Raw genomic sequence first — 14598 nt, 5'->3', positions numbered from 1 at the left:
GGCCCCTGTCCCCACCTCTTACTCCATTATGTCCTCTGTCCTCTTTACAGGGCTTGCATCTCTTTCACGGGCTTTAGTATTCATTCTTTAGCCTTAGTACTTTATTTTTTATTCTATTTAATTTTGCTTTTGCTGCATCTCAAGGCTTGTGGGATTTTTGTGTCCCGACCAGGGATCGAACACAGACTCTCAGCAGTGGAAGCATGGAGTCCTAACCACTGGACCGCCAGGGAAGTCCCTAGCCTTAGTGCTTTAAAAGCAAACAAACAAACAGAAACCTTTCAATGGGTGAGTACGCACTGTATGAGGAACAACGGACAAGGAATCACGGGTGCTGGGTCCCAACCCTGTGTCCGGGGTAGGTACATTGTCCTGGCCAAGTCTGCTGTAAGGGCCCTCACCGTCTGCTTCCTGGTGTTGCTGTGAGGCTCGGGGGTGGTGACGTGCGTGGGCTGTCACTGCCTGGAGAGCCAGCCCTACAGAGTCAGAGTTCACTCCCCTTGTGTCCAACCCAGATCTCTTTGTCCCCTGAGTCAGCCTTCATCATGGAACTTTTAACTGAATGTGAATATGTATCCTGGTTCTGGCTTTCTTCTCTTGAAACAAACTGCCAACAGATGCAAAAACTGTGCTTCTTCCCTCCCTCCATAATCTTAGTTTAAATTCCTGCCAGAGTACCATGGGAGAACCCAGGCCCTACACAGATGAGTAAAGTACGGTCCCTTCCCTCACAGAGCACCTGGCCCCGTTGGGAACACACGTGGGAAGAAGTCCGAGTTGAGGGAGGGCTGCACTGAGTTAAATGCCCTGATGTCCTCTCGCAGGCTGGCCCTTTATCTTGAAGACTCTGCAGGGTTTTACAGATGAGGATGGACTGACGAGGGTAAAACAGGGCTGTTTGTGTCCTGGGCGACTGCCCACTCTCACCTGTTGGACACCCTGGAAATAGCTGTACTGCACATGCTTCTGACAGAGCACCAAGTCCTGCAAGCACCTTATCCCCCTAGTTCCTTAGATGGTTTGAGGGGAAGTACATCCAGGATCATTTTTTTGAAGGCAGGCAAATGTTCCTACTGACCATTATTAGGGTTGAGTGTTTTTGTAAAGGCCTTCCCAGGTGGCTCAGTGGGAAAGAACCTCCCTGCCAATGCAGGAGACACGGGAGACGTGGGTTCAATCCCTGAATTGGGAAGATGCCCTGGAGAAGGAAATGGCAGTCCACTCCAGTATTCTTGCCTGGAGAATCACATGGACAGAGGAGCCTGACAGGTCTATAGGGTCACAAAGACTAGGGCATGACTGAGCTTGCACACTTTTTTTTTTATAAAGTTGGCTGTCTTCTTGAGAATCCAAGATAAACCCGTTCATTCTCTCTCTGGTTAAAGTGGGGAAATGGTCATGCTGTTGAAAACCCAAACTTGATCAAATTGTATAGAATATGAAAAAACTTCTCAATACAGTATGTTCTCACGTAAATAAGCAAGCAAACGCAAAGCAGCGTCGGGTGCCCTCCTGGTGCGGGTTGAAAGCCCAGATTGAGGACACAGTCGTGCAGGGCCCCAGGCTGGCGGCTGAGGGGGGAGTCAGGAGAGGCCGTGAAGGGCATCAGAAGCGGGCACCGCCAGACATTAAGGCACACGTCGGCGGGTGGGGTGGAGGGCCCGGGTCTGCAGAGCTGGCAGAGGTCACTCTCAGCACACGTCAGCTTCTGGTGGGAGGTGAACATACCAGGTTGTCACAGAGAGACTCCTTCTGCTTTGTACACAACACTGTTGTATGGAGAGATGGCCGGACTCTGAGGCTCTCGCAGACAGAGGCGTTTGCCTGTGTTAACTCCAAATGACATGGTCTGGGACCCTTCAGTGCACATGGTGTCATGAGAAGAATGCAGCTTTGGTTTGGATCCCAAAACTTGTCGTCTTCAGGACCTTGAACCCATCACTTCTTCCGAGCTTCAGTGTCCTTATCTATAAAGTCAGGATAATCCTTACAGGATTTTTCCGTACCTGGCAGAATAAGGAACCAGTAAATAGTTCCCTTTCTCGTAACTATCCGATGGATAAGCATATAGGTAATTCCTTTAGAAACTGACTGAGAACCTGATGTTGGCTGAGAGTAGCCACTGCAGAAAACGCAGGGCTGATGGTGGTAACTGCTTTCGAAGTTTCCTGATGCTCCCCCCACCTCGCCACCCCTCCCAGCCATTGCTGCCATGAAATGATTGCAGCAGCTTGATAACCAGGCTTCACAAGTACCCTCAGCCTCCCCGGGGAAGGTCTGAGAAGCCCAGCGTGTCAGCACCCCCATGCTTGTTTATAGTACTCCAACCATGCAGGAACACCTCCTCATTGCCGGAGACGATGAGACTGGAAGTAACTCGTACCTCCTACAAGAGACCTTCAGACTTAGTCTCAGAAACGGCCCTTAGGAGTTGGACCGGGTATACAACAGAAAACCTAAACAATTTGTTTACAATGTCATGAACATCTGTGAAACCACTACTCAACCGGATGAGCTAAAATACCCTTAACAAATTGTAACAAGAATCTGTTGTTCCTCCAGCATCCCAAACCCCTGATTCCTGGTGGGGGAACATGGGAAAGGGGAACCACTTTCATAAAAGTCACGTTGATCCTTTTCTTGCTTTTTTGATGCTGTGTGCGTCTCTAGCCCTCAGACTCACTCTTGCTCTCTCCTCTTTCCTTCTCTGTCTCCTGTTCCCCCTGCCTTCCCCCAGCCCCTACAAATCTACAAAATGATACCTTATTTAAGCGCTCATAATTTGCCTTTGCCTGAGGTTGAGCAACTCCTTTATATAATTATTGGCATTTTATGCTCCCTTTTCTGTGAAATGACTGGGCATGCTTTTTGTGTCTTTTGCCCATTTTTCTGTTGGGTCCTCTTTTACTGATTTGTAGGCGTTTTTATGTATTCTGGTGCTAATCCTCCATCAGTTGCACATGTTAGAATTATCTCCTCCCAGCATGTAGATTGTCTTTGCCCTCTTCAGAGTATCTTCTGACGGACCCAAGTTTTCATATTAATGTAGCCAAACTTATTGATCTTTTCTTTATGCTTAATATTTTTTTTGTATCTTCATAAATTCTTTCCTACTTCAAGCTCAGGAAGAGATATTCACTTCTATTTTCTTTTCAAGTTTTCAAAGTTTGCTTTTGACATTTAAGTGCTTCATCCATCTGGAGTTGATTTTTTGGCCTGGTGTGAGTAAGAATCCAGTTTTTTTTCTTTTTCTTTTTTTCCTGTGGATAAACAATTTTTCCAACTTTTCCTTTTGCACGCCGTCATGCTGCCGCTGTCAGATATCAGAGTTTCACAGATGCCTAGGTCTGTTTCTGGGCTCTCCTGTACCACGGGTCAGTTTGTTTATCTCTGTACCATTACGGCACTGTCTTAAGTACTACAGGTTTACAATAAGCTTTTTAGCTAGCCAGGGAAGTCCCCCTTTCTTATTCTTCTTCAGAAATGTTTGGGCTATTACTGGCCCATTTGTCTTCCATTTAAAATTTGGAATCAGACCTTTCAAATTCCACAGAATGATTGAGATGTAGTTTATATACCATGAAATACACATACGCTGTTCTATTGGCCAGGTCTTTGTTTTAACAAATGCACACCATCATGTAACCTCCACCACAGTCAAGACACAGAGGGAAATGCCATCACTCCCAGAGTTCCCTCACCTCCCGGGGGTTGACCTCATCCCCCTAGTCCCTGGCTGCCACTGCTCAGCGTTCTGCTGAGATTTTTCTTAATCTCTTAAAAATTTTTTTCAATGTTTTTATTAAAATGGAATTTTAAAAATTGGAATTGCATCACATCTATAGATCAATTTAGGAGGGTCTCTATGTCTTATGTTAAGTCTTCTTGTGAACATAATGTAGCTCTCGACCTAGTTGGAGAGACTTTTTCCTTGATAGTAGTGGAAGGGTCTACACTTTTAGGGAAAAAAAAGAAAAAAATCTAAACATTGTAAGTAATTCTTTAAAAGTCCTCTTCAAGGAAGCATTTTATGAGATAATCCTCAGTCTAAATGGACACATAAATACATAAATATATGTCAGACTTGTGGCAATGTTATATTTTTTTAAAAGCTCACATGTTGGTTCCAAACCAACTTTGTCGCTTGCTCTGCAAGACTGTAAGCAGGCATGCTCGGCTCCCTGATATTCAGTCTCTTTATCTGTGTGATGACTAGAACGTCTCTTCCCTGTGGGGTGGTTGTAAAGATTAAATGCTTCGAGACAGGGCGCCCAGCTCAGCGAAGCTGTGGGTGGGTGAAGTCTGCGGGAGAGGAGGTGCTCTTGTTCACCCACAGGGAGCTGGGGAGGGCCCTCACCGTGTCTGGTTTTGCAGTGGCTTCAACAGAGTGGCATGGCCGAAAGATGGCCTTGAATCATTTCCCTGACAAATTTGGAAAAGGTTAGTGTTACCAAGCCGCCTGCTCCACGCCGCTTCTGACAGGCGAGCTGGAATCACTGAAGGACGCAGCTGACAGCTAATTCATTTTGCTGATTCATCCATTAGAGGGGTGGCTCTGCGCCAGAGCTGGCTTCCAGATTAAAGGCCGAGAGCTGCAAAGCTGCTGGGACTTGAAGGAATGCTGGTAAATTATTGCCATGTGAAGGCCAGCAGTGAAAAGGGGATTGTTATTTGTTTCCCCCTTTAAGCACTCCTCGTTCCAAATGTGCTCAGATAAATTCCCCATCATGGTCAGGGAGCTTTTGAAGCATTTGTCCATGGGGCTGGGACCCAAATTACTGGAAACAGTCGGATGCTGTTAAGTAGATCATCTCAGCTCCTTTATGACCTTATCATCACCTTTGCTTTCATGGTGAATGTTGACTCAAGCCTCCTCTTTGACTCGGTAGTCCAAACTAAACTCCAGAGAGGCATTGCGGCAGATGTCTTCCCTTGGGGACACGCTTCAAAATAAACCTGCCTGAGTAAGGAGTGAAACCTAAAGAGGAAAATCCAGCAGATGCTCACTTGCCAACGACCGGTACAGAATAAGCATGTAGAATCTGTGGGTTCACAGCGTCCATCGCACTGAGAGGTGAACCTGTTGTGTAGTAGGTAGCCTCAGGCTTACACAACTCTGCATAAAGCCTGCCTGTGAGAAGGTGGGCTCGGGAGGTGGAGGCTGTGTCTTGTTCTGCCAGGTGTCTAGCATGGTCCCTGGGACGGACAGGCACTTAGTGAGCACCTGCTGGGCAGAGGCATGGATGGATGATGTTGGTTGGATGTACAGATTGTGGGGCAGTTAGATGAAAGAGCTGAGAAAGTCAGAAGTGCAGTCCCTTGGAAGCTAGAAAAGTAACTGTCCTGAGGAGTAGGATTTTCAGCAAAGGATCCTGTTTCTGCAGTTCTCTGATCTGAGTGACTTTGGTTGATAGCGTTATCTACAGAACTGATTGCTTTCTGTTTATCTCTTTGTGAGTAAGTCAGAGCACGCTGTTTTGAGCTCACATTTCATTAACTCACTCCACTTCCTTGGGACAGTATGAAAGTTCTTTAATACCTTTAGGATTTGTTCCTCCCCCCACCCGACCCCTCTTTAATTCTAGAGTGAATAGTTGAAAAGTATAGCAAACTTCTTAAGAAAAAAAAAAACCTTAAATAAAGAGTGGGAGTCTTTCCTTATTTTTCTTTTTGTGTTTTATTTTGCTTTTGCTCTTCAGATGGCTAAGCATTTAAGGCATGACATTCTATAAACTACTGTTGTGCTGAGGAGTTTTGGGCAAATCTGGTCTGCTTGGAGTGAAGCTGGTTGTGTCAGATATGCAGGGGGTATCTGCGTCTCACCTAGGTGTCTGTCCCTGCGGCTCAAGGTCCCTGGAGTACAGGAGTCCCTTGTCCAGGTCTGGTGTGTCCATCATCACTTGCTACATTCATTCACATGATATTTACTGGGAACCACTCTGTATGTGGCTCAGGCAGTGAGGAATCCGCCTGCAACTCAGGAGACCCAAGTTCAACCCCTGGGTCAGGAAGATTCCCTGGAGAAGGGCATGGCAACCCACTCCAGTCTTTTTGCCTGGAGAGTCCCCATGGACAGAGGAGCCTGGTGGGCCACGGTCCATGGGGTCACAAAGCATCGGACACTGCTGAGTGACTAACATTCACTTCCTTTACTCTGTACCAAGAAGTTGCTGAAAGTGGGTACACAGACTCAGACATCATGGTGCTTTTCCAGCAGCGCAGGTCCCAGGTCTGCTCCCGCAGCCCCCCGCCGGCAGGGCCCAGCCCTTACTGTCTTGCTGCTAGTGGGGGTAATAACCAGTGGGCAGGAAGTGTGTGCTCACACTGCCGAAGCCAGAGCAGCACAAGGGGCCTCTCCACGTGGTTTTTGTGGGTCCTCACTCCCAGGCCACTCCCGTGTTCCAGCCCCCAGCCTCCAAGAAGGAGGCAGGAAGACGGTCCTGGCCTTATCACCCATTAACACCAAAAAGGGAACAAGCTCTGGCTCTCAAGAACTCTTGCCAGAAAGCACATTACAGAGAATTAGTAGGCTTTAAGAAGAGAAGGAGAAGAGGCAGGTCTCAACTATGGTGGGACTATCTTAAATCTGCAGAGTCCAAAGTGAAGTGCAGAACTTCGAGCAGGGCCCTGGCCTTAGGGTCCAGGCAGCCTGGTTTTCCTCCCTGCCACTGGTGCAGTGTGGCCTGTGGCAGCCTCCGCTTCAGTGTCCCAGCTTATTCAACAAAGGTGATTTCTCCCTTGCAAGTGTCCTGTGAAGGTTAGACATCACGTATGCAGAGCCCCAGGCACAGGCTTGCAGTAGACCTACAGGGATCAGCACTGCTGGCCATACTGCTTTTCTTGTCATCTTTATTTTCACAACAGTTTTCCTTGGTGGTTTGGTTTTGTTTTTCATTTTCTTAACTCTGAAAATGAGCACTTTTCAGGCAGTAATGTTACCTGCAGATATTCTGAAAATTAATGTCTTGTTTACATCCTTCTGGTTCTTTACAGTTTACGGAGCACTGTAAGGGAGGCTGGGGAGCAGGACTCTGTTTTCTCCAGGTGAGAAGACTCAGATGGGGAGAGCCGTGGGATGTTCCCAAGGCCACCTGGCTTCTCAATGGCAGACCTGACCTCAGGGTTCCTTTGATGACCTCAAGCCACTTTTCCGACATCCTGGGGCCAGGCCAGACCCTTTGTTAAGGATTTTTTCTTTCCCTTGTAGCTGTCAATACCAGCAAGTATGCAGAGAGCTATCGCATCCAGACCTATGCTGACTATGTCGGGAAAAAACGTGAGGAGAAGCAGATGAAGAGAAAGTGGACAGAAGATAGTTGGAAGGAGGTTGAGCCAAAGCGGCTAAACACGCAGTGCGTCTCCTATGGTTTGCAGAATCACCATTACGCCAACAGGTAAGAGTTCTTGGCTGTTGACTTGAACAGCTTTGCGTCGTCCCAGCAAAGTTCTTATTTGTTTCTCATGGAACTAAGAGTAGTAAATCTGATTTGTGAGAAAGACTTTTTTCTGACTTTTCACATAATATCAGAAGTTACTACTTCCTTAATTCCTTCTGTGCTGTATAGACCATTTCGGCTAACACCCACAAAACCCCAGTGAGGCGGAAAAGGGGATACATCTTATTCACATCTTAGGGGTGAAGAAACCGGGGCTCCGTGACCCGCCCTCCACTCAGTGAGTGAGCCGAGGTCAGAGCTGAGCTCTCCCATGTCGGACCTCTTCCCCTCCCCAGGCTGCCCTGTCGCTTCTGGCTGAGCTGCTGAGCCCCTTCCGTGTCCCACGTAGACACTGAGCCACACGCCCGCTGTGGAAGGAGAGCTTAACACACACTTCTGTTACTTACCTGTAATCCTATAGTACTTTCAGAAGATGCATACTGGCGACATTTTAGGATCTTTGTGAAACTCTAAAACATAAATGCCGTAGAAAATGGTGGTGGGAGAGGAAGGCGGGGGTTCAGTATAGAAAATTATAAAGATGAAAAAAGTGTGAATCAGCAAAGAAAAAATTAGCCATAATCCCACCTCCCAGAAGCAATCGCTGTTAATATTTTGGATTGCCTTCCATACTTTTTTAAAACGGTTTTTAGAGGTTTTTTTAAATTGAGGTATAATTAACATGTGACAAAATGTGCAAATCTAAAATACTTATTAGTTAAAAGGGTTTTAATGGTTTTATATACCCATGTGACCACCACTCAAAGCGAGATGTTAGAACATTTCTATCTCCCACCTCAAATTTTCATTGTGTCCCTCTTCAAGCAACTCCAAGCCCCCCATCCTAAGCAGCTATTCCAGATGTCTGTCGCTATGGATTAATTTTGATTATTCTTTGTATTTATAAAAATGTCATTACTCAGTGTTGTGGTTGGCTGCTTTTACTTAACGTCTTTCTGAAACTCCCCCTTAGCGCTGTGTGTATCGAGAGCGCGTTTTCAGTCGCGTTTCGTTGTATGAATATGCAGTGTTTGCCTTTTCATCTCTTGGTGGACATTTGGATTGTTTCCAGGTGGGACTGTTATAAATCAGGCTACTGTGAACATTTCAGTAAAATGGTTTTTTGTGGGTATGTGTTTTCATTTCTGTTGAGTAAATATCTAAGGTGAGAATTGTTGCTTCTTAGGATATGTGTATGTTAAGTTTTACAGGAGCTGCCAAATGGTTGTCCAAAGTGGATGCTCCATTTTATACTCCCTTTGCTGGAACATTATGTGAATGTTCCAGTTGCTCCAAATCCTTGGCAACACTTTGAACTATCAGTCTTTTTTAGCCATTCTAGAATATATGATATGGTATTGCATTGTGATTTTAATTTGCATTTCTCTGGTTAACCGCCTTTTTGTGTGCTTCCTAACCATTCAGATATCTTCTGTGTGAGGTAGATATTTAAGTCTCTTGCCTCTTTTTACTGTAGATTTGTAGGAGTTCTTTTATATATTCTGGATCCACATCTTTTGTCAAATATTTGTGCTGCAAGTACATTTTATTTGAGTCTGGGGTAGTGTGTTCATTTTTTTTAGTGATGTATTTTGATGAGCAGATATTTTTAATACTGATGAAGTCCTATTAGTAATTTTTTTTAATGGTTGGTGGATTTTTCCTTGTCCCTAAACTCTGCCTACCTAAGGTTGCAATAATTTTCTAGAAACCTATCTTCTAGGAGGTTTATAGTTTTAGCTTTTACATTTAACCCTGAGCCATTTCAAATGAGTTTTGTATGAGATAAGAGTCAGGGTTTATTTTTTTCTGTATGGACATCAAGTTGTTCTGGCAACATTTGTTAAAAAGGCTTTTCTTCCCTTTTAAATTGACTTGGCACTTTTGTCAAAAATAAATTGACCATGTATGTCTAGGTCTATTTCTGGACCCTTCTGTTCCACTCATTTTTATACCTATTCTTATGCCAATACCAGAGAAGGCAATGGCAACCCACTCCGGTACTCTTGCCTGGAAAATCCCATGGGCAGAGGAGCCTGGTGGGCTGCAGTCCATGGGGTCGAGAAGAGTCGAACACGACTGAGCAACTTCACTTTCACTTTTCACTTTCATGCACTGGAGAAGGAAATGGCAACCCACTCCAGTATTCTTGCCTGGAGAATCCCAGGGACAGCGGAGCCTGGTGGGCTGCTGTCTAAGGGGTCGCACAGAGTCAGACACGACCAAAGTGACTTAGCAACAGTAGCAGCAGCATGCCAATACCACACTTTCTTATTTCTGACTTTATAGTAAGCTTTCCTGATAACTCAGTTGATAAAGAATCTGCCTGCAATGCAGGAGACCCCGCTTCAATTCCTGGGTCAGGAAGATCCTCTGGAGAAGGGATGGGCTACTCACTCCATTATTCTTGGGCTTCCCTTGTGGTTCAGCTGCTAAAGAATCTGCCTGCAATGTGGGAGACTTGGGTTCGATCCCTGGGTTGGGTAGATCCCTGGAGAAGGGAAAGGCTTCCCACTCCAGTATTCTGGCCTGGAGAATTCCATGGACTATATATAGTCCATGGGGTTGCAAAGAGTTGGACATGACTGAGCAGCTTTCACTTTCAAAATCAGGTAGCATAAACCCACCAACAATTGTTCTTCTTTTTTGTATTGTTTTGGCTATTCTAGATCCTTTGTATTCCACAAAAAAGAATGTTTTAAAAAATTTTGTCTGTGCTGGGTCTTTGTTGGGGCATGCAGGCTTTCTCTAGTTGCAGGGTATGGGCTTCTCTTCTGGAGCATGTGCTCTAGAGCGTGTGGGCTCAGTAATTATGTTCATTTTCCCCTAAATATTTATATTATTTATGTGATCATAAGTAGAATTATTTGTTTCATTTTCAAATTGTTTGCTGCTTCTATATGGATATATAATTAATTCTTCATTATATATATTGAAGTCTATATAACAGTTCAGTTCAGTCGCTCAGTTGTGTCTGACTCTTTGTGACCCCATGAACCACAGCATGCCAGGCCTCCCCGTCCATCAACAACTCCCAGAGTCCACCCAAACCCATGTCCATTGAGTCAGTGATGCCATCCAACCATCTCATCCTCTGTCGTCCCTTTCTGCTCCTGCCCTCAATCTTTTCAAATAAGTCAGCTCTCTGCATCAGGTGACCAAAGTATTGGAGTTTCAGCTTCAACATCAGTCCCTCCAAGTCTATATATATATATTGATCTTACATCCCTTCAGCCTTTTAAAATTTGCATATTCTGATAGGTTGGGTTTTTTCCTAATATTCTGCAGGTTTTTTCATTTATGCAGTCATGTTGGCTTACTAATAACACTTTTATCTCTTTTCTAATCTTTGTGTCTTTTATTTCTTCTTCTTGCTTTATTGCACCAACTAGCACCTTTAGTGCTAGTGGGAAGAGTAGATATCCTTTCCTTGCTTACAGTATAAGAAAAGGGAAATTAGTTCAGTGTTTCCCCTTGAACTATGATTGTTAGGTTGTTCATAAAAGTCTTTTTTCAGGTTGAGAAAGTTCCCCTCCATTTCCAGTTTGCTAAGACTTTTGTATCATGAATAGTTGTTGGGTATCTTCAGATACTCTTTCTGTATCTTTCTGCCTCTTTAATTTTTTTACATTTAATTTTATTTATCTATTTTGACTGCACTGGGTCTCTGTTGCTGCATGCAGGCTTTTTCTCTAGTTGCAGTGAGCGAGGCCTGCTCTTTATTGTGATGTGCAGGCTTCTCATTGCGGTGGCCTCTGTTGTTACAGAGCGCAGCCTGTAGAGCTTGAGGGCTCAGTAGTCGTGGCTCATGGGCTCTTGCGCTCAGGCTCAGTAGTCATGGCACACAGGCTTAGCTGCTCTATGGTTTGTGGAATTTTCCTGGACGGGGAGAAGCCCATGTACCGTACATTGGCAGGTGGATTTTTATCCACTGTACCACCAGGGAAGTCCTCTCTTTCAAAATTGTCATATGGTTTTGCCCTTTGTTAATATTTTGAATGACATTGGTTGGCTTTTGAATGCTTAATCAGATTTGCATTCCTGAAAGAAATCCAACTGGGTCATGGATTGGGTCCATTGGTCATGGACCCAATATATCCACTGGGTTATAATGTATCAACACTCCTTTTTACATGTTGCCAGTTTTTAATATATTGTTAATTATTTCTATATCTTTGTTCATGAGGTTCATTAGGTTGTAGTTTGCTCTTTTTTTTATATCTTCATCAAGTTTTGGTATCAGGATTATGCTGACTTCCTATAGTTCCTCTTCTGTTATTTGGTCACTGTGTGTGTATGATTTGAGGGGAAGGGGGCATTGGTTAAATTATTGGTCAAGTTTACCTTGTAGTTCAGTCGGTAAAGAATTTGCCTGCAGTGCAAGAGACCTGGGTTCAATCCTTGTGTTGGGAAGATCCCCTGGAGAAGGGAATGGCAGCCCACTCCAGTATCCTTGCATGGAAAATCTCACGGACAGAGGAGCCTGGTGGACTGCAGTCCATGGTATCACAAAGGGTTGGGCACGACTGAGTGACTAACACTTACTTACTTACACCAGTGAAGACGTCTGGTCACAAGAGTTTCTTGTGAAATGGTTTCTGATGGTGAACTGAATTTCTTTAATAGATACGAGTCTATTATTTCTTATATCACTTTATGAATTTGTGTTTTCCAAGGACTATTCTGTTTTATTTAAGTTGTCAAATTTATTAGCATAAAATTATTAGCTGAAAATGTTCCCTTATAATTTCAGTATCTGTAGAATCTATAATTACATCCTGTTAAAAACTAATATCAGTAATTTGTGTTGTCTCTTTTTCCTTGCTAGGTGTTGATTCTCAGTACCAGCATTTGTCTAATATTGCATTTTTGTCCACTTTTCATTTATTTATATTCTTATCATTTCTTCTGCTTATTTTGAATTTAATAGTTATTCTTTGGATTCTTTGGATTTCATATGTTTTTCTCCCATTGTAAGGTAGGAACTTAACTCATTGAAGTTATGTTTCTTCTTTCTGTAGAAGTATTTAAAGCTGTGAATTTTCCTTTAGTCTGTGTTAGCTGCATTCCACACATTTTGACATGTTGTCTTTTCACTATCATCTATTACAAATATTTTCTAACTTCTCTTGTACTTTTTTCCTTAACACTTGAGTTATTTAGAACTTCTTTGATAATTATTGAGACTTGTTTTATGGCTTGACATGTGTTCTGTCTTGGTGCATGTTCTACATGTACTCGGGTGAGTGTGATTATTCCATTAGTATCATTTTAAGTTACATTAGTTCATGGTTTTGCTCAACTCTTCTATATCTTTACTGATTGTGAGTTAAGTTTTTTAATTGTTGTAGTTGGGTTTTTTTGGGGGGGAGTGGGAGGGTTGTCTACTTTTTCTTTGAGCTCCTGATAGTGGTATTGAAATCGCCAACTGTGGTTGTAGATTTATTTCTCCATTTAATTTTATCAATTTTTTCTTCATGTATTTTGAATCTCTTTTGATAAATGGATGCCTGTCTTATAGATTGTTATGTCTTCTTAATGAATTTCCCATTTTATCATTGTGGAATATTTCTTCTCGGTTCTAGAAATAACTTTTTTGATGTTTATCTGCTATTAATATAGCCACTCTTGTTTCTTATGCTATATGTTTGCCTTTTACTGTCAACTTATTTGTCTTTATAATTAAGTAGGTTTCTTATAAACAGCTTATGGTTGAATCTTACTTTTTGGTCCATTCTGGCAATCCCTGCCTAATTTATTCTTAAGCTAATTAATGATGCAGATGAACCTGTCTTCTATCTTGGTGTTTCTTTCTTATTTGTCTTGATTGTTCTTTGTCCTTCTGTCCTTCTTTTCTGTCTCTTTTTGAATGAATTGTGTGTTCTTTAGTGTTTAATGATACTATAGCCTCCCATTTTTATCTTCCCTGTCAACTTTTTGCTTATATTTCTTTGTGTTATTTTTTGTCATTGCTCCAGAGTAATGGTTGGCAAACTGTATATGGACTGTAGCCAGCCACGCTCCTCTGTCCATGGGATTCTGCAGGCAAGAATACTGGAGTGGGCTGCCATTTCCTTCCACATCTGGCTGACATGTTTTTATAAAGTTTTATTGGAACACAGCCATGCCTATTAATTTACATTTTGCCTCTGATTGCTTTGCATTACAATGACAGATTTGAGTAGTTATGACAGAGACCGTGTAGCCCACACAACTCAAAATGTTTACTCTCTGTTCCTTTACAGAAAAATTTGCTGACCCCTGCTCTAGAGCCGACTGCCCAGTATGGGAGCCACTGACCACACATGGCTAATGACTCATTCAGATATGGCTAGTCCACACTGAGATGTCACACATTTAAAACATGCATGGTTTTGAATAATTGATGACATGTTGAAATGATAGCATTTTTTATATATTGGGCTAAATAAAAATATTGAACTTCATTTTATTTGTTTATTTTTTAATGGTGGCTCCTAGAAAATTTAAAATTGCGTATCTGGCCACAATATATTTCTGTTGGCCAAGCACTTCTCTGAGATTACAGTACGCCTCTTTCATGAATCACATTTTATCTTCAAGTGAAGGTTACATTGCTTCATGAACAGTGTAAGATGATTACAAGAGTGTATTTCCGTCTGCCTCCCTTATCCTTTGTGAACTTTTGTCTCATATTTTACTTCTACATTCTGTAAACTTGATTATGTTGTTGCTCTTGTTCCTTTTCTCTCTCTTTTTCTTTAAAACAGTTAATACTCTTAAAAAAAAATAAGGGACTAAAGTCTGGGGAAAATAGCATAAGTATAAACAGAAATTCGGGCATAATTAGGAAAATCCAGTTAAGATTGTCAGAGCCCTTACGGTCGGCTTTGTGACTCGCTTCTGTTGACTTTAGAGAATTGACCTGAGACCTTGGGAGATACCTCATGACTGCTGAGCTTCCAGGGTTGGCTGTCAGCACTTTCCCTGGAGGTGGTGGTCCATTTCTTCTGTTTGCACTGATGTTGTGGTGGAAGTCTTTTCTTCTCTGTAATAGATTCAGAATATTCATGGAGTTTATAGTTGATAACTGGACAAAAGATAGGGCTTCGGTTCTGGGAAACTGTACTGGATTTGCTTGAGAAGGGGAAAAGGAGATTTGGTTTGGTGGCAAGAGATCTGA

At 43.0% G+C, this 14598-nt stretch overlaps 1 protein-coding gene across 5 annotated transcripts in view; it reads left to right on the top strand.

Annotated features, from left to right (window-relative positions):
- Nucleotides 1-14598, top strand: part of PARN (poly(A)-specific ribonuclease) — a 174374-nt gene that overhangs the window by 116142 nt on the left and 43634 nt on the right. For all 5 annotated transcript variants that reach the window (XM_065924370.1, XM_065924369.1, XM_065924372.1 and 2 more), the window contains one exon: nt 7208-7394. In XM_065924370.1, the coding sequence (XP_065780442.1) occupies nt 7208-7394 (187 nt within the window). The remainder of the gene's footprint in view (nt 1-7207; nt 7395-14598) is intronic.

The sequence above is a fragment of the Muntiacus reevesi genome, chromosome 2 (genome assembly GCF_963930625.1).
Source record: "Muntiacus reevesi chromosome 2, mMunRee1.1, whole genome shotgun sequence".
Lineage (NCBI taxonomy): Eukaryota > Metazoa > Chordata > Mammalia > Artiodactyla > Cervidae > Muntiacus > Muntiacus reevesi.
Note: the sequence above shows the minus strand (reverse complement) of the source record. Positions and strands in the feature narration are given on the sequence as shown.